The sequence below is a fragment of the Fulmarus glacialis genome, unplaced genomic scaffold (genome assembly GCF_000690835.1).
Source record: "Fulmarus glacialis isolate BGI_N327 unplaced genomic scaffold, ASM69083v1 scaffold12731, whole genome shotgun sequence".
NCBI classification, from domain to species: Eukaryota; Metazoa; Chordata; class Aves; order Procellariiformes; family Procellariidae; genus Fulmarus; species Fulmarus glacialis.
The window spans coordinates 14,037-38,979 of NW_009192187.1; the positions used below are offsets into that span (position 1 = coordinate 14,037).

The 24,943-nt window shown below is 43.0% G+C and overlaps 1 protein-coding gene across 1 annotated transcript in view; it reads left to right on the forward strand.

The window, feature by feature from the left end:
- Positions 1-406: 406 nt before the first annotated feature.
- The window catches only part of FYN (FYN proto-oncogene, Src family tyrosine kinase), a 44,282-nt gene continuing 19,745 nt past the window's right edge, over positions 407-24,943 (forward strand). The window contains exons 1-5 of the mRNA XM_009586971.1: positions 407-541; positions 15,519-15,776; positions 16,378-16,474; positions 19,927-20,025; positions 21,133-21,236. Coding sequence (XP_009585266.1) covers positions 15,530-15,776; positions 16,378-16,474; positions 19,927-20,025; positions 21,133-21,236 — 547 coding nt within the window. The 5' untranslated portion in view covers positions 407-541; positions 15,519-15,529. The remainder of the gene's footprint in view (positions 542-15,518; positions 15,777-16,377; positions 16,475-19,926; positions 20,026-21,132; positions 21,237-24,943) is intronic.

Sequence of the window (24,943 nt, forward strand, 5' to 3'; positions counted from 1 at the left end):
TAATTGCTAGTTAATTGCCCATAACAGATCATTGCTGAAAAAGCAAAACAAAATTGCCTGTTCACAGTCTGGATTGGATTAGTTTCCAGTTCCAATGCATTTTCCACCCCTGCTAGATTAGAGCCTGCTGTTATCAGATTTATTCCCAGTATGAATACTCCTATACTGTGAACAAAATAAGAAAGATTTTTGTAAGATTTTTGTTTATAACAAAGCCTTCTGCTACCCAGTGTTTTCAGTTCTTTAATCTCTCTCCCCTGAACACTCTTCCAATTTTTCCAACACTTTATTTGAAAAATGGAGCAGCAGAACCTGATACATTATTCACGGAGCAGAGAAACGAGAGCCAAATACAGCGTCTCTGTAACCTACCTACTCATCTTTTGATTTTCATTTGTTTGTACAGCTGAGGCTCACATTAGCCCTTTTGGCCACAGCCTTGTGCGGGGAATTCATGTCGAGCTGATTGCCGCCCAGGACCCCCGGTCTCATATTCAGTCTCTGCTTCGGAGGATAGAGTCCTCTCTCTCCCTCTCATCCTGTAAGTACAGCCTGTATTCTTTATTCTAATAAGGCGATTCTGCACTTGGCCATATTAACACCTAAACTGGTTTCTCCCATCTTTCTACAGACCCCAGTTGCTGTGTGTCAGGCTTGTCCTTTCGTTGTTTGGTTTTTGCTGTCCCCCGTCTCATATCTAACCGTAATGACTTAACTTTAATCTAGGTCACTGGTAAGGCTATTAAATAGTAAAGGGATGATCACCAATACCTGTGGGAACCCAATAAGAACCCATCTGTTTGCTAATAAATAGTTTCCCATTTAGAGTTACACTTTGGCTTCCTCATTTATCAATACATTTAATATGATTATGGACTCAGAAGTGACTTTGATACAAAATACCTTTAAGATTTTTGCCTCACCTCGTAAGTGCTCTCCACCTATGGAGTCCTGCTTTCCATGTACAGATGGAGACACTCCATACAAGCTTCAAAGCATTCAGTTTCTTCATAAAGATGTTCTACAGAACAAGTCAAATGACTTAGACTTGTAATACTGTCAACAACGCTGCCTTTGTCAAGTGAACTTGTAATTTTTGCAAGAAATGACATCAGATTAGTTTGACAGGATCTGTTTTCCTTAAAGTCAAGTTGATTGACTTTAATTATAGAGCTTTTTTTTAAGATTTTATTAATTGAGTCCTATGTTAGTTGTTCTATTCTATGCAAAATACTGGAGACTCAGCCAACTGGCCTGTAATTACTTTTTACCCTTCTTAAACAGTGGCCCAACATGAACCTTCCTCCTGCCCCTGGTCCGGCCCAGAACTGGTTTAGATGCAGCAGTAGCAGCTCCAAGGCTATCTCTCTAAAACCTTCTGAGACAAGTTTATTTCTAGCAACTAACCTGAAATACCTAGAATTGTGTGTCTGCTGCTTAATGTCCCCTCTCCAGGGGCTGCTGTGGTGGGAAGTTATTTCATCATCATCATAAACAGATCGTCCGGCCTTTTACCTGTGTGCTAATCAGAAATATTTATTGAATAACTTCTGCCACTGTCATATTGTTATGAACGATTCTACCACTTTTATTGTCTTTTATAATCTGCTTAGAAAAATAAAAAATTATATATCTGATTCTATCTGCCTTAATTTTTCCTAATATCTTCTTGCTTCCTCTATATAATCTTTATTTTAGCTTTTTTACTCGTTATTATCTTTTCCCCTTTCCCCCTTGATGTGTTGGTTTCGTATATAACATTTTATCTGTTTTTCACTTCCCTGGCAAACCCAGCTGTTGGGTTTTTTCGTTGTGTGTTATTTTTGTCTAGCCCAGTCTTCTTTTCATGGTTGTAACACTGTAGGCATTTAGGAAATGTCTTAAACTGTTCGCAGATGTCAGCAACTTTCTGTACGTTCTGTCTTCAGCCTGATTTGACTCCCATTTACTGTAGTTTTGTGAAATTGCCTCTCAGAAAGCATGCACTGCGATTTTAATTTATGTATATATGAAGAGCGTATGTTCATATATTGCATAAAATTTTACTAATCTGGATTTGATCGCAGACTACGTTAGTTACTTGCACAGAAAGTGTCGGTCCTTGTCAGTCTAAACAACCAGTAACCTTCTGGTTTGTGATCATTTCCTCCCTACTGCGACAAAGGCTAGGGCAGGGATTGTCTGGCTCCTTTGCTAAACTGCGTATGACCCTCAGGCAGTTCAGGTGTAGCTACATCATACGATCAGCGGTAAGTTGTGCTTGTGCCGGTACCGCAGCTCCTGCCTGCTGCTGTCCCTGGCTGGGCAGGGAGCAAGTCAACAGGTCCTGCTGCGCCTGGCGTGGCAGGCTGACCGCTGTGGGGTTGAGCTGTGCGCGGTGGAGTTTAGCTTCGTCCCACAGGTTCCTCACGTTGTGGTCATCGTGCTGTGAACTGCTCCTGAATTCTCCATTCCCTTTGATGCTGCAGGGCCTATACTGTATGTGACTCGTGTAGCTAATTGGCAAGAGCTTTAGTGCACAGGGTTAGGAAGGCTGATCTTTCCTTTAAATTAGGAGTCAGTGACTTGTCACTTGTAGCATTTTGGAAAGTGCAGTCATGTTTTAATGCTAGTGACATAAGGTCTCCGGCATAAATTGCTCGGATTGGATGGCCCTGAGATAACACAAGGGTTTTTTTGTACTTGTTGTATATAGGTGTTGAAGAAGCCCGTCATCCTGTGCTCTACAGTGATTCCAATGCTGTAACAGATAGATACCAAATAACAGCCCACCTTGGGTGTATCTTGATTCGTAAATATCCAAGATTACTTACTTCCAAGTTGTCAGTCACTGGGACAGACATTATTTGTGACATATAGGGCCTGTCAATTTCCCTCTTCCATTCGGACTTCTTTAATTGGTTACAACTATTTCTTTTAATATTCTAATAATCTAAATCTAGCTATTAGTTTTCAGGAGTATTATTTTGCGTTGCTGCTCTGCAGGCAGAGGGTTTATCCAGTTTTTCAGACACTTGTAATTAGCATATAGGCAGCTGAAAAAGGTCATCAAAACCTTTGCTTTGGTTAATGTTGTGCTTGGTGTCATGTTTTTGTGTTGAATGAGCTTTCAGTTGCTTATTTAATCAGACTCGCCTAGCCAGCCTGTCTTACAGAGTAGTGTGCATTCGTTCCCTATCGAGAGGTCACTTTCTCTTTACAATACGATCCACAAATCTGACATCTGTCCCCTGTGCTGTTCACCTAGTCGTTAACTTTGGCAGTCTTCAGTTTTTTGTCTTTCTGTGCTAGGAAACAGGGAGGAAATCCAGTTTCCTGGATATCCGGATCTTCTGAATTGTCAACAGCTGTGTAGTCCACGAGGTGTATTACAAAACAGTCACCTCCAGTGAAACCCTGCCTGTCTTCCCCAGATTATCATCCAGTCCCGCACTTCCCTTTTGTGTCTTAAATACAAAGAAACAGAGAAACTTCTGTTGTCTGCCTCTTCCTCACACACTGCTCTTTTCATCCTGCTGATGAGGATGGTTGGAACCATCCTCAGGGGCACTTTGGGTCAGTGCTTTTCAACTGCTCATGCACAGAGAACGAGTCAAACCAGGGAGGGCGTGCAGGCAGTGTGAGGGGGACCTCAAGCACCACCAGCAAAATGCTGGCACGGTGTCCACTGCATGTGTATTTGCTTGGTCATGCATGTGCTATGAGCTTGTGGACCACCTGCTGATTTATGGACCCCAGTGCTCCCTGGATCACAGGTCAAGGGATAATCCTGCGTGCTAGGTTGAGCAGATGTCCACTTGGGCAAACATCCACACTCTATTCTGTGTGACTGACAGGATCTTCAGGTGTGTTTTTAGAGCTCTGCAAATGTGCCTTCATTCACAGGCCAGATTTAAAGTACAGTTTCTTCTCCTAAGCATATGAACCTTGAGAAAGAATGAAAGAGGGAGCGAGAGAAATAAAGAAATCATACTTCCTCTGGCTTGAGGGGAGGTGCTATTAAAAAGTGTTTGCATCTGCTGGTTTTGTCACTCATTGAGTAATAGAAAATTGAACTGAAAGAGACTCACCCATCCTCCTGACCAGAGGCAGTGCCATGCCTAGCAGATACTTGTCTGGCCTTCACATCGCCATAGGCAATCTGTTCCAGGTTGTCTTGCTGTCCTTGCCAATAGAAAGGATTTTCTTCCCTGACACCTAACTTGAATATCCACAGCTTCCATTTAGTCCATTATTTCACTGTGACTTTCTGCTTAGGCCATGAAGGATTAAAGTGGGACCTCCTATAGCTGCACTGAGGAGATTGCAGTAGCTTTAAGCTAAAGGACCAGGTTCTGGACCTGTAGCTTAGAGTCACCACACATGAGCATCCCTTGCAGATCATTCCCTAATGACCTCAGGTTCATGATGAAATCAAATTCTCTCTTCTACTTGCCCTCAGATATGGACATAAAGTTTAAAAATAGATCTACCATACGCTTAGTGATACTTTGGTGTTTTGATCAATGTGGAAGGGCCCTCTAGCTGTTTGCTGGCTTCCTTTGGAAAATGCTCACTAACCCAGCAGAATCTATTTTTCATGGCCCTTAGCTGTCATCTGATCCCTTTTTAAGCTCCATCATCTCTGGCTAATAGAAGGGACCTTCCCTCATGATTTTCCCCACTGTCACCCCTTTTTTAAACTCCAACTCCCGTCTTTTAAAGCACATGTGATGTTCTCCCTTATTTCTTGTTGTCTCATTCTCCTCTGGGCTGTGATGTTCTGCTTCAAGCAGTGCAACCACCTAAAAGACAGGGCAGGCTGTGGAATTAATCACCAAAAATGAAAACTCATCAGTCCTACAACCATATATATGGATGCAAAGACAAAGAGGACAATACATCGAGGAGAGAAGGCATCTGTCCAGCATTGTTGTTTTGTGTTCCTCTGTTGCTGCTGCTGGTATCTTGAATGCTGGTATCTTTTCAAGAGGGAGAGGGAGAGGGAAAGAAAAACGGAGAGAGACAGAGAGGAGCAGGCCTTTTGGGGTATAGGTCCATGTGTATCAGTTTTGGTACTACCTCCTAGAGTTGCCTGACATAGCAGTGGGATGTAGGCAACCTCGTTGGGCTTTGTGATACTGCAGGGTCCACTCTGAGCTGAGCAGTATTGATCCACCTTCGGAGGCAGAGGGACTTTGCTGTGGGTCACTGGTCCTCAGCAGAAGCCAGGGAAGGGGACAGTAGCTTCTCTTTTTCTTCCCATTCTTGAGGATTCTGCCTCGATTCCCCTCCTGTTAGTCATGTCCTGCTCTGCCGATTGCCCCATCCGGGTTTGTGTAGGTTATCTCTGTTTCTAGGGGCATTTCCCAGCTTTTTGGCACCAAGGACTGTGTGTGGTTAAAAGGAAGGAGAGACGGACCATGGACTTCCTAGAAGACGTCCCTGGTGGCACAGATGCAGCCTGCAGTGGCACAGGATTGTAGAATATGGGGAGCTGCAGTTTGTAGGGTGCTTGGCAAAACAGAGTTGAGAATCTAAGTTGGTCTTAGTGGCCTTGTGGTTGGACAGCAGAGGACTGTGTGCACCAATGCTGCCACTCTTCTGTAAGAGAGAATGCAAGTTAAGACCTGTCTCCTTCCAGGTCCAGGGTGGTCCAGGGCGTTTTTCACTACCATCTCAGCCTCCCACTCTCTTGTTTTCCAGATTTCAAAATCTCTGCTAAAAATGGACTAGATGGTAATGTGTCATCTTTGTGATCCTGACAAATTCATCTCCAGGCAGTATCTCAATTCTTGCCTGTCTGGTTAACATGGCTTAACCTGTGTGCCTCTGAAGTTATTTTCCGGACCAAGAACATCGCATATATCACTCACTATGGTGGGTTGACCCCGGCCAGCAGCTAAGCCCCCCACCCAGTCACTCGCTCACTGCCCTCCAGCAGGAAGGGGGAGAGAATCAGAAGGGCAAAAGCAAGAGAACTCGTGGGTTGAGATAAAAACAGTTTAAAGCGAAGGAAATAAAAAGAAAACACGTGATGCAAGGGCACTCACTCACCACCTCCCACCAGCAGACCAATGCTCAGCCAGTCTCCGAACAATCCGAGTCTGAGTAACACACTCAGCTTTTATTGCTGAGCACGACATCATATGGTGTGGAATATCCCTTTGATCAGTTGGGGTCAGCTGTCCCAGCTGTGTCCCCTCCCAGCCTCTTGCCCACCCCCAGCCTACTCGCTGCGGGGGCAGAGTGAGGAACAAAGAAGGCCTTGATGCTGTGCAAGCACTGCTCAGCAATAGCTAAAGCATGAGCGTGTAATCAACACTGCTTTGGTCACAAATCTAAAGCACAACAGGGTTCGGGCTGCTGTGAAGAAACTTAACCCCATCCAGACCCAGTACGCTTACCTAAGCTGTCATGCAGAAGTAAGCCGTCATACACTGAAACCACAGTAGCAACGGCTGGGTTTGAGAAAACAGGTCTCACTAGTAGCACCGTGTAAGCGTAGGCAGGGTTTTCGTGTCTTCCTGTTACTGATGTAGTCAGTACCTTCAGCACGCTGGTTGCTCACTGGCCTTTGTCACCATGTGGTTGCCACCTTGTCTGGGGTCTCTACCTGTAAGCATCTTTGCTGGTGTAGCTGAAGCCAGCTGCAGTGATGGTGTGAAGACTGGGGATTTCTTTGTGAGCTGGCCACAGGCAGATTTTGCTCCTGTTTAGGAAGGAGACTATTTTTTTCCCCAATGTAACTGGACAAATGAGCAATTTAAATAACACTTCTAAAATATTAGCAGTAGGAACCTAGGTGAAACAAGAGCCCCTTCGGGAGGGAATGACGTCTGGAATGGTCTCAAAGTAAATCATCTCCTGATTTGAGACTCAGCTTGCTCCCATTTCCTTGCTGTCACATCCTCCAAGTTCTTCAGTCACAAAATAGAAATCGGACAAGGCGGAGAAGAGGTTAGTTTTCATTTGTGCATAGGCAAAGCGGGGTGGAGAGGGAGCAGTGGGTATTTTTGAGAGAAAATCTTTCTCTATGCCTCTTACATATTCCAAAGAAGCAAACAGGCAGAACTTCTACACCGCTCCCTTTCCCTTTCCCCCCTTCCTTCCCTGCCCATCCCGATTCACTCTGCATTCTGCTCCGTGCTGCTTCCATACTGCGGATCAGATGAACACCCATTAATCTCGGGTAGATTCTAAAAATAAGAATTGAAAGAAAAAAAATCAGAACAGTGTGAATCAACCTGCATTCATCTTTCTGTTCTCTTAATGGGGGAAAAGAAAGAGGAAATCAGTGGAGACACTGTTTCACTTCTTCTCTTTCCAAGGTAAAATGATTCTGGCATTTGCAGCAGTTGTTCTCTTGATACAGGTTTTCTAAGTTGTATACTTAAAAAGCACTTCAGAATTTAGGCGCATTAGCTCAAAATGCTTATGCAGACCATCCACCCACTTCTCTCTGCTAGTGAATAGAGCTACCACAAGCAGCCTGATGAAGGAGGAGCGTAGTTTGAAATCACGCTATTGAATTTACATGGTGTTCTCGTGTGTTACTCAGAACCAAGGATAGACCCATCTTGTGGGGGATTTAACCGTAGAGTAAGCAGTGTGTTTACTGTGTGTAGCTGCTGCCTTTAGCTGTTAATTTCAAAGCTTCCTTTAACTCATTTTAAGCACAAAAAAAAAGAAAGAAATCCTAAGTGCAGTTTGGAGTCTGACTTGCTCTTTGGTTTATGAATATAAAACCTGCATGTCTTCCTTCTCAAGTTAGCTATAGATAAGCTTCTTTCTTTTAGCTTACAAGTGAAGTTTAGATATTGGTGAGAAAAGAAAAAAACACAGAAGAACTTCTCCTCAGACCTGATCTTCCTGTGCTGCGTTTTTCTAGGGCATCTTTTTTTTTTTAAGTAATAAAAGCCCTGAGACAGTTCAAGGCGTAACTCAGTTACTGTTACTTTAAGAGATTGCAGGGTGAGACTCTGCTTTAATCGCTTCTTATGTTTTGTTCTGGTTTGGTTTTGCTGAAAGGGATGTATCACAGAGAGTGGAAAAGAATTCACTGTTTTTTGAAAAAGATGAGGCCACGACATTCACAGATTCGGCTGGCAAAGAAGCTGCAGAAAACCGAAAGGGTGGCAACGTGTCCTTTTGTGGGCAGTTTGGAGAGTTTGTCTCCTCTTCTTGCATCGGTTGCATTGGGGAGCTTTTGATTACAGCTGCTTGAACAGCCGCATTGTGCTAATGCATCTTCTTGTGGCCTTGCCAGGTCACCTCCCCACCAGCCAGCTACCGGCCAGTCCCACCACCACAACTGTCCCTCAAACAAGCACCACACGTGGACATGGTTATTGTCTCTCCTGCCTGGCTGGAACACTGACTTCCTTTTTCCTCTCTAGCTTGTAATAAATAGATTGCATAGATATATAGATAATAAATAGATTGTTTAGATTGTAATAAATCTCTTGCTGGAGAGGGACCGTACCCCACCAGCGGGAGGATGGATCTGTTTGTCAAGACATTCATTGCTCTTTCTTCCTGGTGTTCAGTGGCCACCTGCCCTGCCCCATGGACAGCTGTGCTCACAACCTCTGGCAGAAATCAAGGGTTTGGTCGTAGTTCAATGAAACCCTTCAACACACACCTTCCCTTCACTGGTCCTGGCCTCCGAGGCTGGCTGAAAAACGGGCAAGAAGAAGCCCAAATCTTCATCTTTCATAACTGACTCTTAGTTCAGGTCCCAAAGGGGAAAAAGAGGGAAGGCAAGGACAGTGCTGTACTTTGCAGACATGTGTTACGACTTAAACATTGTCTGTAGTGTCAGGAAGCTGTCGTTTCCAGGGCCGCGTCCCCAGTCACTCAGTGAACGGGGAGGAACAGCAGGGCAGAACATGGCAGTTCAAAGCTCCTTGCAGGCGCTGCTCTTCTCATGGCAGCAGGAGCTGCTCATTTCCCTGAATCTCTTCTGACACCATTGTAGAAGACTTCCAAAGCAACTTTATGCTGACAAGAAACAATAGCAAGAGCGCTCCAGCACTGTCAAAGGCATTTGCTTTGAGCCAGAGCAGTATGGCAGCAGGATTTCATGTAAGACTGCTCTTCCTACTCCTCCGGCCATGGATGTCCATTGACACTGGGCATTGGCCTGACTTTTGACTGCTGCAGACAAACAAGCAATTAAACTGCTGAGATTTTTCTGCTCAACCCACTAAAGCAGAGTCTGGGAGTGAAGCGTTAAAGGACTCTCTTCAAAAACCAAATTAATGCAGCCCGGGCATTTTGCAGTGCTGTTTTTCTTATGAAAACGCTGTTTCAATGCAGTCATTGATCCTGATACATCCTGATCCTTGACTTGAAGTTTTGCTCTGGTGTTTCTTGCCTTTTGTTCAGGAATACCACATTGTGTATATGAGATTTTTTGCGTATCTTTAATAGTCACAGGACATCCAGCAGTAGTACTGCATCTTCTCTGATTCACATTTTTTAATGCAATATGGCAGGTGTGGTGCCCATGTAGGTTTGCAGGCATTCTACACAAAGCCTCAGTGTCCAGCCTCTTTTAAGCATGAACCAGATCTATCACATTGCAGTAAAATTCTATTCTTTCTAGATTGGGCCATTAGTATAAAAATTATATGTATATATAGTAAACTGCAACCCACAAGCCTGAGAAGTAACAAATAACACCCAACAGCTTTAACTATTTTGAACTATTTTTTGTATTTTTCTGACCTGGTTTACAGTTCCTAAAAATTGTCAATCACTGGTCAAGCTGGAATGAAGGCAGTCCTCTAAAAGGTCCCAGAGTTGATAGATATAAACAAAAATAATGCAACAAGTGTTGCTATTTTATTCCATCTGTTTAATTTGGGTTGGCTTGAAACTGACACAGAATGAATTCTGGAAATCCAAAATGCTCCCATCAGCATAGATGTAAGTCAAAGCGAGGTCAGCAAGCAGGCGGCACCAGAATTACTGACCTACATAGGACTAATGTTACGTGCCTGTTTGTTGCCCAACTTGGAGTGCCTTCCTAACAACTTGTAATACTCAAAGTGAGTGAGCAAGACTTTTCTGAAAATTGGGGGTTTTAATGTGTCTCAGGCTTGTGTTTCAAACTCCATCAGTTTCCCTCTAGGGAGCTAGTAATGGTGGCATGGAAAGTAAGATGTTTCAAATTCACGGTAAATTTTTGTGTTGATTATTCCCTCTTTCCAGCCTGCAGGAGGCATTCCATGGAAAACTGAAGTCTCTTTTAAAAATTTTTGTAGTTCTTATTGTTGGAAAGCCTTTTCTGTCCTTCTTGCATCTTCACGGTAACTCAGAATGTGGCATTTTGAATTTTAAATCCTACTGTAGCTCATGAAACTTGACTTATTTGATGTCACAGACTGATACTTCTGTGGTGCTTTCAGCAAAACATAAAACACTAAGAAGATATCCCTTAAAGAATATATTTTTCACAGCCATGCTGGATGCAACCCTTGGTTTGATTAGCAAGCATGTTCACCACAGAGACTGAATAAAAGCCAAGGATTTTGTTCTTCTGATCCCCTTTTAACATAACTGTTTCTTAACTCAGCTTTCCTGCTGGTGCTTTTGAGACAAGATTTGTAGATCTGGTCAGAAAAAGGCAGTTGAGAGTTACCAGTCATCCAGCCTTTCCTTTTCATGTCTTTCGCTGAAGGAAGTTCTCCTAAAATATACCGTCAAATTTCATTCCAAAGAAAACCATGGAGAGGAAGGAGAAAGCAGCCTGCTGAGTCTGAACCCGCTCCCTGTCTCTTCGGCAGGTTGGAGCCCTCTCCCATGGTGGTCTCCTTTCCCAGGCAAGGGGTTGGAGGACAGAGGCCATGGCATGGATAGGAGGGTGCAGAATAGATGGGCGTCTCCCTGCATCTCCCTGTACCCCTCCCTCAAACTTTTTAAGGATCCACTTTCTTCCACGACACTCAAAAAAGCGGGTTCTGAAGAGATACTGTAATTCAGAGTTTCAGCCGCAAGTTGCAAAATGTTATGGAAAAACTTCTGATGCGCTGAAAGAGTGAATTTACACCAGGCTTCCTCCCATCCATCTTTTCCTGATGGTTTAAAACTGCAGAAGCTGGACTAAGCAAAGGCTTATCAATACTTTTTGCTTTTCAAATACATGTTGGAGCTTTTCCTTTTAAAATAGAAGTATGAAAAATGGGCTTTTCCTGGTACTTCTGGACTTTTACTAGGCTTCGATTAACTAACAGAGAACTGCTTTTGTTTCTGTTAATGAAGTGGATGTCTGGCTTTGGCGGGTATTTCTATCTCGGCTTCCATTTTGTATCAAGAACCAACAACCCACTAGAAAAACTGAAGGAGGGTGATTTACGATAATAATAAGTGTGTTAATAACATCTCCTTAGCCTTCACCTGTTTCCTAACTGAAAGTAATTAAGGTGCTATGATTATATGAATAATTAATAATGATATAATTAATTTTATATCTTTGTCGAATAATGTTTCCACCATGTGGGAGGAAACTGCTATTCTGGTTAGGCTGATGTTGGATTGCTTGCAACATAAGTGTTGGAGTCCAAGAAATACAACAAGGACAAGAAAGGAGACAAATAACATAATGGTTATTTTCATTTGTCTCTAAGGAAGTCTCAAAAACCATGTAAATGTTTTATGTTTTCATGAAAACACATGTTTTATATTGCCCATAAAAACACAACTTTAAAATAAACAAATTCAACTTGCTCGCATTAGAAAACTTCGTGTTAATTAGGCTAGTTACATACCTTTTAGCAATACTAGTGTCAAATTATGATAATGCTGCGTGACCCATAACTCACACATCTGAGAAATGCTGCCTTTCCTAATGGAAATGGAATAAAATCTTGTTCCTTTACCGTAAGTTGCGCAGCATGTTGGATGAACAATGTTGTGTGCTCGTCTCTAGAGAATTTAGTGTAAAACAGCTCCAGATTTTGTTTGGTGATCTCAGAGCTGGCTGAATAACTCCAGCCTTCCACAGCTCCAAATGCTGACATGCAGGGAGATGAGACTTTCAGATATTAAAAGCCTGCTCTGTGATACTGAAGGAGATTAGTTTTTGGAATCCATTCATTGACACAAAGACCAATGCTGAATGGAGGTTATATTTATTGTCTATGAAACCCCTGAGTTAGCTGAAATCACTTTAAGCATGTACATGCATACACGTATTCTCTCACATTTAGCCAACTCCCCATGATGCTGGTTTCTTTGAGCCAGGAGCAGACAACTTTCAGGGACTTGGCTTGAAAAGATGCGTGCATGTTACACCCTCTGTCACATTTTACAAGAGACTACAATCAAGCAGTCTTTATACTCGGATTGTCTAGACGCTGTGACAATGTGGGAGAGGGCAAGTGAAAGAAAAAGCCCTTTTTGTCAGTCATTCACTTTGCATCAAATTCTCCTTCCCTGTGCGCTGCCACTGCCAGCAAAGAGATAAAGGGAGCAAAAACCAAACAAAAATCAAGAAACTGATAATTCGCTGGTTTTCTATCCATATCATTCCTAGTAAAAAGAAAACCCCAAACCATTATTTTTCTGAAACTGCCAGGACATATGTATACCATCTCCTGGTTTATTCAGTTTTTTCAGAATTAATATTTTCAATGATTTTATTTTTGCAGCTGATTTGTAGTTTTAACTTTTTCCTCATCGATGTGTAAATGAAGTGTGTAGGGGCTGTCTTGTCAGCACTTGTAACTTGATATGTGAAATCCTCCCAGACTTCAGTGGAGATTTTTTCCCCCCGCTCAGCTGGAAGTTTGCAAATGAGCAACAAGAAAACCCCTTTACCCCACCGCTCTCCCAGATTTCATGTTTCCCATTGCTTTTTTTCTTTCATTCTTTCATTTTCTTTTCTACTTTTTCCTGTGAAAACACATGGGAAAAAATAAGAGGAGAAACAGAGCTGGGAGGGGAAAGGGAGGAGGCGATAGAGTTTCACAGGGAGGTAAGGTTACAAGCCAACAAAAAGGCTGCTTAGATTCTTCTTTAAATAGTAAAGCCTGCATATCACTTAACTGTTTTGAAGTGAATAAGCATATGTTCCAGCATGAGTCCCGGACTCATCCTCCCACCCGAAGCCTCCCTGGGCTCTGCCCGTGCTGATAGCAGTGAGATGAGCCGTCGCCCCACGGGGCCCTTGCCCTCCCTGTGGTCCTGCTTCACTCCCTGGCATTGCTCGTGGGGCTCCTTGGCTCTGAGAGGAGCCGGGAAGACCTCATCTCTGAGTGACATCTCCAAAGAGAAGGTCTCCAGAGCCAGACTGTCCTGCTGTTGAAACGGGTAAAAGCAGCAAAGATATCTGCGCCAGCAGTTTTTCACAGCTGATATGAAGCTGGCCGGGGCACCTCTGCACCCGTCGTGGTCCCTGTGGGCTCACCTGGAGTCACTGCTGGTCCCACACTGGGATGGACAACCTCGAGCCCCAGCACAGTACCCCGCACCTCCAGCACCGACCCAGCTACCAGGGCGAGCAGAGGCTGGAGGCCCATGGCTGCCACAGCAGTAGCAGCAGCAGTGTCTTTTGTGGCCTCCAGGCTGCAAACCCCTTTCCCTCGACCTGTTGTCGCTTTAGTTTCTTGAGGGATCCCAGCTCATGCCACCCGTTGCAGCAAGTGCAGAGTTGAGAGTCGTTTCTGTTCGTGTGAAGAGACTTAAACGTTTTGGTGAGGGAACTCTGCTGAGTGAACATGGCATCTTGAAGGAAAAAGAGAAATGCAAAAAGGGCACCTTTAAGTTAAGCTAAGAGCAAGAGATGGTAGACCTGTGCTAACTGCAGGCAATACAGCTCAGGGAAGTACATTAAAATGGTGCTTGTTTTTCTGAACAGGCTTGTAGAATAACTGGAAGTATCTTCAAATTGTAGAAAATACCTTTCAACAGAAGGTTTTTTTTGATTAGGCAGGTTAGATTTAGGAAACAGGTATCCAGATTGTGGACTGTCACAGGCAAGCAGGGAGCTACTGCATAATTTTTCAAGCATTAGCAGTGGAGGAATATGCTTTTTTTGAATCCCATGAGTTTGTCAAAACCAATTTCCTGTGTTGATGTTGGGGTAAGGCATACAAAATAGCCAGCCTGGCAGCTACAGAAAAATGAAGATATTTGGAAAAGGGTAGGCTTTTTATTTACTCTAAGTGATGGATATTGGCTGAAATGTGAAAAGAAATACAGAAAAAAAAAAAGGTCTTTGCTATGCTTTTTTTTTTTAATGTTCTATGCATTTTCTCCCTGTCTATTTGTATATTCTGGACAAAGTACGTCCAGTAATTCTAATTTTTTCAAAGATTTTTCTGTTGTCACTACTCTTGCAGCCCCAGTGTTTAGAGTATGTTGTTTGTGTGCCAGGTTACGTCTAAGAGTCACCGTACTGGTTCAGATCAAGGGTGCATCCAGACGAGTATCTGATTCCTTAGATTCATCACACCCAGCTTCAGAAACTCAGGTTTTGTGTCTAGATTCAGCTCAAGTCAATAGGAAAGAGTTCGGTAACACCAGCGCATGGATTATAAGATTTTAGAGCTGACAGATGACAACTGATACCAGGTAACAGGGTTAACCTCAGAGGACTGCTTCTAAGATGTGGCCGATCACCCTCTGCCTCCCTCCACCTAGAGAGGGGTAGACACCTAGAATTGAGAGATGTTAACCCAGGCCCTGGTAGTGCCCCATGAGGGTGCTAAACAAGAGGTTACAAGAATTAAAAAACTTAGTGCAACTCTTGCCACGTCATACCCTCTCGGTTTCCTCCTGTCTGGGATCCAGACCTAGAGACACTCTGCATTTGACTTGTTAATGCCTTCGTGACTTTCTCTAGTTCCTTAACTCATGTATACCTTTGGTGGCTGCTCCACCATCCACTACCGGCAGGTTTTACACTTCTGTTCGGTACTGCATAAAAGGGCGCTTCCTTTTGTTTTCATTGTGCCATCTGACGAGCTCCCTCCTACTTTCCGGTGCTGTGCTAACTATCAGCACATTGCATATGCTTTTCTGCCTGTCACGCACAGCTCCAGCAATGGAAAAAGGTTGTATTGCCTTTAGGTGAAGTCGGCTCTTGTGTAATTGGCAAGGTCAAACATGACCGGTGAGCTGAGTGCCTCGCTCTGTGTTTTGGGGGGCAGATTTAAACACCTCCAGCTGCACTTTTTGGCTGAGTCCTTTGCCTGCCAGTTGTGCTCTCCTGGCGAAGGGTGAGCGAGAGGGGTTTCATCCTCTCGCTACCTCCATGCAAGGCATCGCCTGGCGGGGCTGGGCAGAGAGCTGCCACTACCCTAAGAGCAGGCAGGACCCCCTTCCCCAGGCCTTGATGGGAAACCACTGCAGGAAGATTTTGTGCGAGCTTTTCCCAACGAGTCACTGTTTATATTCCAACCACTGTGGGTTTTTTTCAAAGTACTTAACTTTTGAGCAGTGAACTTAATTTGATCCTTGTCATGTGTGGGTTTGGAGGAAATCTGGTGAGCATCAATGTCTGAACACCTGTCCTTTCCTTCCTCTCCTAGGATTTTAGATAATGGGCTGTGTGCAATGTAAGGATAAAGAAGCAACAAAACTGACTGACGAGAGGGATGGCAGTTTAACTCAAAGCTCCGGCTACCGCTATGGGACAGATCCCACTCCGCAGCACTATCCTAGCTTTGGTGTGACTTCAATCCCAAACTACAACAACTTCCATGCCACAGGAGGCCAAGGACTGACAGTGTTTGGTGGAGTCAATTCCTCCTCTCATACAGGGACGCTGCGTACAAGAGGAGGAACAGGTGAGTTTCAAAGCCTTCTTTCAGTGCTCTTAGTGAGTATCAATCACATAATTACAGCAGAGGGACGACTGTCTCAGCATCCTGCTTTTGGGAAGAGTTATGTCATGAAATAGTGCAAAGAACTGAAGTAGGGGTGGAGCTGGGTCTTCAGCCCTACCTTTGCTAACCTGCAGGTGCTAGTTCACTTTGGGGGGCAAGAAATTACGCGTACATGCCCAATTTCGCTGACTGCCTGCCTCATCCCTCTACCAGGGAATGGAAAGTGTGGTCTGAACCACTTCAAGTAATTAACAGGAAATACTTGGCATGGCTATGTCTAAACTCTCTCTTCAAACCGCCTTTGCCTGCTTGGGATCCTATGCTGTGTGTGGGTACCAAACCAAGAGCACTGATGGCTGTACAGAGTGAAGGAGGTGGCGTGCCTACTGGCTGCATAAAAGCAGAGGGATTAGAATAGCTGTCCAAAAAGTAGGAGGCTTCAGTTTATTTTGCTCCTCAGCAACCGGAGTAGCTTACATTTGGCTTAGCTATCTCATCTCTTGAGGCTCCTTTCCCTCCTGTTTTTTGTGATAGAGTGTAACTCCCCTGTCTTCTTCCTTAGGTGTAACTCTTTTTGTGGCGCTTTATGACTATGAAGCAAGAACAGAAGATGACTTGAGTTTTCACAAAGGAGAAAAATTTCAAATACTTAACAGCTCGTAAGTTTTAGACTTGGAAATATGCTTTTTAATATTTTTAAACTTATAATGTTGACAATTATATTTATCAGCTTATGTTATTAGTAAAATCTAACATTGGATATTCAAGATATGTAGGGGTTTTACTCTACGCTTACTTACTTGTCTTTGCATTTAGTGCACTTTTGCAAAGCGCTTTATTATTGGGAAAAAAAAAAACCTTCAACCACATGCAGCTTTACTTCAAAAATAAGCATTAGATTGTATGATTCACTGCTTACATTTCACAGTAAACTCACATTCAGAACTGAGAGTACCAGCTCTGTACTTTACCAGTAGTCACAGAAGCTCTGCAAGGCATGTAATAATACTTTTTGCAATCTGCTGTGAGTATCTCTACACAGAAATGAGCTAAAAACTGATTCGCCAAAGAGACGTTACCCAGACTTGCGTGCCAAGTTTAAAAGCATTTTTTTTTCCTTTTAAAGGTAGGTGATACAGTCAGAACATGCTAGGAAGTTCTGTTAAGTGCGAATGCACCATTGTACAGTTGCATTTGGCATGAAAACCACGCTTCCATCCTGGAAATCACCAAATTAAAATTAATTTTATTAACTGCCCATAGAAAAAAATCCCTTAGCAATTTAAAAATAACATCTAAAACTTGTTGTGCTACTGACCTATATCTGAACATCTTGTAATTCTTGGCTAAGAATATAAAGTTGAAGGCTTTGTGTTATGTTCAGTACTGCTATCATGTAGAGGTAAAAATGGGTTAACAACCAGGTATGTCACTTTCTAGAGGCTTTGTGATACTGCTCTCATCTTTTTTTCTTACACTATGTGACAGTGAGGCAAATTCATCCCTGGTGCAACTCCTGTTAATTTTAATAGAACAACTTCAGGGTTGGAGTTGGCCCAATGTGCATTAAAGTTTAAAAAAAAAAAAAAATCAGGTAATTCTGTGGAATATTTCATGAAGCCGTGAAGCTGAAGAGCTTTGATGTAGATGAAAGCACAGAAACTTCAGTTACGACTTGTAGAGGGAGCAGCAGTTTAAAAACCTCTCTACTTCTAAATTAGCACTTGGAAAAAAACCCTTTTTTAACCTATCATCCATTTTTGGATGATAGCAGTTGCCTGCTGCTTTCCTAGCCTCGCACAAACTATGCCATAACTTGAAACAAGAAGAAATTCCACGTATTATAAATTCCTTACACATGCCAGTTGATGAAATCAGGGGGTGCTCACCAGGACTCGCGGAGCAATCATACTTGGAGTCTGTGGGACAGAGAGATTCCCCCACGTGTGGGCGGTTGCAGTACATGCATTTTGATGCACTAATTACTGCCTAGAGGAAGGTTTTCTAAGAGAAAAAAAACCAAGCATCCACTGACTTTCTTGTAGGATTATAGAAGCTCAGTTCCCATCGTAGTCAGCTCTGTCTGCTTATAAACACGGACCTAACCACACTCCTGGAGTACTGACAGCCAGGCTGGGAATCTCCAGAAAGCAGCTTTTCTGTGAGAATGCTTCCTCTCTTCACTTACCTCAGAAATGTTATGAAAGAAGCCCATTTTTTTAAGAGTCTGCCGGTGCTGCTTGCAACCAGAAAGCATATACGTACACAAAACTAATTTGTCTGGAATTTTTGGAGGGGGGTGGATTTTTTTTTAGCTCTCAACAAATGAAATTTGGTTTGTGCTTTGGATTAAAAGTTCAGGACAGCAATACCTGAAATGGCATACAGAGGGTATCCCTGTGATTTGAAGTCAGAAATGATACCAAGGGCAGCCTTGGGGAAAGAGGTAGCTGCAGGGGTGGCTCAGAGCAGAGCCTGACTTTGGGGCTCAGAAACACTCGGCCATCCCCTGCATCCCCACCGCCACTCCCGCACACCCTGGCTAGCCTCCTCCTACCTCAGCTGGGTGTCTAAAATTAAGAGCCGTGAAAAAAGTCTGCATTCCTCCTCCTTTCTGGCAGTGCTTTGAGAGATTTAAGCTTCTCTGTCAAAGCAGAGGGGGTTGTTCCTGATGTTGTGATCATCTATGGGACTGCTTTTTTCCTCCCTAGATATGATAAAATACCTCCATCTAGTGGACTCTCTGTACAGTAAGGAGAAGAAATGTAATGGTACAATTTATCAACCACAGTATGGCATAATCTCTCAGAAATATTCTACAGCAACATCTGGGGGAAGGGTTAGCACTTCAGCTGATCAAATGAGGGACGTAAACAGATAGGGCCATTTGCCTGACATACTAATGCACACAAAGTGTATTAGAATAGTGTCAGCTGCCAGCCTCTAGAAAAGCTACTTGTTCTTCACTTTTTTGAACTGCAGAATTGGAAACGTCTCCTTTTTGACTAATCACAGCTGTTTTCTAGTTGTTTTCCACAGAGTTCATACTCCTTCAAACTGTTAAAGAAAGCGGGGTTGAAAATTTAAAGTAAGAGCTCACCTTGACACAACCTGTCCTGCCAGTAATAGCTTAGACAATGTGTTTTCTGTAACTGCTTGCTTACAGAAGAGGCTGAATTCTCTGGCCACGTTTGATAATAGTGTTTTATTTTGGTGAACAAATCTCTGTTTTACAGAGAGGGGAACTGAGAAAGAGTTTCCAAGCAGTCCAGAAATAGAAAAGAAAATGCTTATTAGTAGTAGTAGGAGTTAAACATGGGTGAATCTGGTGCTGAGAGTGAAATACAAATTGCTAAATCCGAAATCATTGCATCGTGTAAAAAGGTGAGAAATAAACTTATCTTAAACCTGCGCATTCTAAAGCAACGCGCACTGTCTGAAGGGCAGTACATGTACACACACACGTACGACAAAAATTGATGCTAGGCCTGCGGAACACTGCCATAAGATGGTCCTGCATGGACCTCTTCATATTTAAATGTTGTAGAAGAATGGGGTTTTGTAAGTATTTGAAAATGCAGCTAAGTCCTTTGCTACTTCAGATACGTCCTCTAGGTGACCAAGAGAGGGAATCTAGACAATGAAGTGTGATCCTTAAGGGCTATCTAAAACTCCATGTTGATAGATGGCTTTTTGATGCCTTTGGGTTTCAGATTAATTGTCCCCGTAGAAGTTTAAAATGAGCAGTGTTCAATTTGGCAGTTTTTCTATAAGCTCTCTCAAGGGCCTGTATTAGAATAATTGCTATGGAGACAGTTTTCAATATTCTAGTCCAAATCCAGCCCTGGGTTGTTATGCCAGTTTATGCCATTATGCTACATTTGGAAGGCTACAATACTAATCACCACTGAAATAATAATAGGTGTAAAGAAATACATATATTATTTGGGTTTAGATGCAAACAGCGCTCTCTGAAGCACGCCAGTGGTAAAGAGATGAGTTGCTGTGGGTGCTTACACCGCGCAGTTGCGGGTGCTGTTAGCAAAGTCAGATCGTTGTCTTTACAGCTGTGTCTCGCTCTCACTTCTCTTCCTCACCTCTGTTTCTGCAGGGAAGGAGACTGGTGGGAGGCCCGGTCCTTGACAACAGGCGAAACTGGTTACATTCCCAGTAATTATGTGGCTCCAGTCGATTCCATCCAAGCAGAGGAGTATGTTTGCTTTTCATTGTAGAGACCCATTAGTGCTGTATTTGAAGGAGGTTCGAGGAGTTGGTTTTGATTGATTGCAGCAATTTTTCAAATGGCTTACATTATTTTTATTTCAGTTCTTGACTGCACTGATAAATAATTAGGTAATTAGTAACAAAAGAAGCACAAGCGCAGTGCTTTTTCAATGTCAAAACAAAGGAAGAAAACCTAAAGGAACTTAGGTCTGCTTCCTTTATTGTCGACTAATTTCAAGCTTTAAGCGAAAGGTGCCCTTGCTTTTCCTGAACCAACTTGTAAAAATATTTGGAGTCAATTAGTGTGCAAACTGTCTATTAAAAAGGGCACATTGTGTCAACAAATACCTACCAATAGGTAGGATGCCTAGAACGCATAAAGCAGGCAGCATAATGAGGTCATATCTATGTGAAAAATGGAGTGCTGTGTGTATCCATATTATTTCCAGTATAAAAGATAGGCTGGAGGAGCTTATGTAGCTGAGCAGGTATTACTGTAATCTGTACTTCAGGTTATACTTGGTTGATTGTGAAACCAAAAAAAAAAAAAAAAAAAAAATTGCTGCAGGAAGGAAAAACTTCTGAAACTCTGAAAGCCTTATACAAGCATAGTAAAGTGGTCGCATCTGGTCCCTCTACTGAGGTTTTATAGCTGTGCCGCCACAAAAATATTGAATACTAATACATCACTGTGTAAGTCAAATCTGTAGTTTATAGCAACATCTGTAAAAATACCACTCTTCGGCACTGACGCATTTTTGTGCCCTTTTCCTTGTGTATTCCTTCTCCCTGCCAAATCTTGCTCTCTGTTTGTCAAAGTCTGGCCTTTGTCCTAAGACACCAAACAAGCATTCTCAACATCTACTGGTTATAGGCTGAATGCGTAGTGCTACTGCACAACGTATACAACATTTACTACACAGTTTGTGACATTAGCTTCCCACCACAATAGAACAGACACAGTATGACAAAAATGGTTGAATATACTTGAGTAACCATAGTTTCCACAAATAATCCTCCATGTCTGAGCTCCGTGATACTACCTAGTAATCCTATGTAGCATTTGTCTTACTATTTCTGATGTTTCCCTAAGGTGGTACTTTGGCAAACTTGGCCGAAAAGATGCTGAGAGGCAGCTGTTGTCATTTGGAAACCCCAGAGGTACCTTCCTGATCCGGGAAAGCGAAACTACCAAAGGTAGGCTGCCCAAAGCTATTCTGCCTACGAATGAGAAGATATATGAAAAAAATTGTGCTAAGTTTGTGAAATACTGTTTTCAGTGGTGTGAAGGTAGAGATAAGTGTCATCTTGGATATATGTGTGCTAGGGAATCAGATGTCTGGACATCCCAGGTCTTAGAGTGAGCGTTCAAAGCAGAGAACAACCCAAGTGCAACCCATGCCGTGCTCAACCCATGGTATCTCCAGTGCAAGTCATGCACAGGCAGGGTGCTCTGCTCTGTTGTCACACTCTGAACATCGCACTGTCTCTTTCAACGCGTGTGTTAAGGATACTACTATTGCAATGGAGTTGGGTGGAGAGTGGCCCCTCAGAACAGCAGCTATGGGGCTACCCAAGGAAGACCTCCCGGTGTCCATATTCAGGTCCAGGCACAGCCAGCTAGCTTACTGTGAACAGATGCTGGGAATCTCCAGTCTAGTTTGGTGAAAATGACTGCTTACTTCTGAACAAGCAGAATATTTGAACCTTCCTGCCTGGAAGATGTAAGATAAGATTTTGGGTGGGAAGGAGGTACTGGTTATTATTTTGGAAAGATTAGGGGATTTTTTTGGTCTTTCACCTTTGAAATGCTGGATCCCGGGGCGGGGGGGAAGATGTAGCGGTTTTAAATTCATAGATTAACAGTGAAAAGACTTGAAAATATTTCTAATTAATGTATTCATAAAGCATTCAACTATATCCATTCTGTTGAAGTCAAGTGGAAGGATGTATTCTCCTCCTTCCCTCTAAAAATATTGGAGGAGTTCCAGTTTTCTTGGTGGGTGCTATCTTTGCTTTTACATTTTGTTCATGAGGTCTGTCAACATCTTCTTCAAAGCTTCACATGTATGAAAAGATCTCTCTAACTAACTCATACAACTATTGAGGAGAAAACCTGCAACTAAGTGAAAACAAACCTTGCCATTTCTCAATTAACCAGCAATCCAAAACAATAGCTGTGGGAAGCATAAGTCACTAGAATTAATTCCATGTAAGTTCTGAAGTCTAATGATGGTTCATGTAATTAAAGCACTGACTTGTCAGTGCTTTGGTCAGAGCACACTCTGTCAGCTAGAGTTAGCATGCAAAGTGGTTGGAGTCACGGCTGGTAAAGGGGCTTAAAGAAGAGAAGCACTACTTCCCACTCCTCTCTACCTGACCTGTCTTCAGATGCTGCATTCTGTCATCTAAAATTGTAAGTTTTACATTTTTGACTCCTGCAGTGACTGAATTCTTCCTTCACTGCCCGAAACTCTGAGGACTGTTTCTGATGCAAAATCTGAATAGACATGCTGTTGTTTCAGACAGCTAATTTCCCATCTCGGCACCCCACAGCTTCGCCATACCTTACGTAGCAGTGAGGCATTCTCACCAGGAGCAAGACAGGCTCTAACTTGCTCTTTTTCTGCAAATAGCCTCCACCTGTTTGTTTTCACCAACAGTAGTTGTGATGTGTGCGAGGAGCAGGACTTCATTCCACTCTGTGCCGAGTTTAAAAGCTCACTCATATAGGCATCCATGGACTCTAAAAACAAACACAACACTGTTTCTCTAAACCACATTATCAGTTTAGTCTGTTTTGAGCATTATTTATACAGTGATAGGGAATATGTTTTGCAGGGCTGTTTACTTAGCTAAGTCAGGGCTTTTTTCTAGAGCTTCTTGTGAGACACAAAAGCATTGTGGAAATGGAGTAATCTGTCATGGGTGGACTTATAGCAGCGAGCTTAATTTCCCTCCATTTGAACTTAAGGCTTTCTACATCTTCAGGCTAAGTTTGCATCAAAGCCATTGGAGAAAACCAAACATGCATGGGTTTTGTCAAAAATTCCTATTTCCCTTCTCATCCTTGTGGTGTTTCAGTATGTTGTTAGAAGAAAACAGAGGGAGCTTGTTGTTCATGAGAGAGAAAAAAGTCAGCTGGGAGGGCTTGAATGGTGCATTCTCCCATAAGTCTTCTCAAAGTGCCTTACTCCAGCTAGTCATCTTGGGCTTGAGGCAGGAATTGTTTTGTGACCTAGAATCGTCCCTTCTGCTTTAAATAATAACAATAATAAAATTAATCAGGATCATGTTAAAAGTATCATCATGGATGACTTCAACATGAATTTAACCGCCCTTGATCATGGTTGCTTTCTCTTCTTACTTCCAAAATAAATCACATGGAGCTGGCTTTTCATTTTTTCAATGCCTCACTACCCAGGTACTTCATCAGCTCTTGTCTGTATAATCCTTCACCTGGTTTCAATCTCCACCCTCCAAGGCTGTCTGGTTTTAGGTTTGTTTTTTTAAAAAATTCATTAGTATGATATATCGTAGTAATGTCGTATTTCTATCCAAATTTTTATTATGTATATCTCTTATATTTGAATTTATCATCAGATAATAATGAACGGTATAAATAACCAACAGTCTAAATAATGAATAATGAAATCCATCTTGGTTCTTGTTTTTGTCCAGATTTGAACTAAAGCTCCAGTCCTGCAACTTGATCTGAGGTCAGCGGGGGTCCACAGAGGGCCACCCACACAGCTCTGATTGCAGACCTGGAGCCACAGATTGTTTACATTTTCCTAAAGAATCTAAAATAGTGACCAGATAGGCAGGGAGCGTGACTAAAGAAAATACAGCTGCTGCCAGTGGATCAAAACTCACAAATGCGGAGGTGGAGAACGCTGCCTGGAAAATTTGAAAGTAGCCTGCCAGTGTACAACCCAGCGCGGTGGTACAAAGCATGCACAAGATGTGCTTGCAAATCCCCAAAAAGCTTTGAACTCCTAGCTGAGAGAGATGTACTTGCTCAGTGGGAGAATCTCCTCAGAAAAATATCCTAAACAAACTGTATTTTTCTACACTTAGAAATAAAAACCCTGTCACTCCTCTCAGGGTGTCTCCCATTCGCATAAACCAGAATCATCTGTAAGTGCTGGGTTTTTTCCTCCTATTTAGAGGACAAACAACAGGGAATTTAAGAACCCCTTGGAGTCAGGGTGTAGACGTTTTGTTCACTGCAGCTCCCTCAGCAGTGAGCCAGCCACCAGTGTGACCTGTTGCAGGTTAACGTGGTCAGGGAAACTTCTTCCTGGGGAGGCATCCAGGAAAGACATCTTACACCAGGAATCTCAACCACCTAACTGTGGGGGGGTCTTTAAACCATTTCACTTAGCTGGAGGTCGTTCCGGAGGATGTGAACCTGCCAGGTGTGTTGAAAAGTACCCTGACTTGGGATAAGCAGCAGTCAGTACTGTTTGCTATCAGACCTGTAGGAGATCACTCCACCTTTCACGTTGTCCAAAATTGTCTGCCGGTGGTTTTCCTTTCCTGCCCTTTGCTGACGTGGCTACCAGTGAAAGCAGCCCAGGCTCCAGAAGGAGGGCATTCTTGAGACCTCTGCAGCCGCCAGTTACCTCCCGTTTTTTTCCTTTTAATGTCTGAATTACCTTTGAGTAAACACAGTATTTGTCTGAGCCATGAGTGGAGACTTGTCTTCTCCACTGCCTTTGAAGTGGCCACGCTTTTGCTCAGAAACTGCATTATGCTGTAAAATGTGGCTTTGCTTCTGACACTGTAGAGAACCAACATGCGGTGTCACTGTATGTAGAATAGGACTGTGCTTCAAATTAAGACACCTGAATGTGCAGGTCCCCACGTAGGTGGCCAAGCTCCCTTTAAAGTCAGCAGGA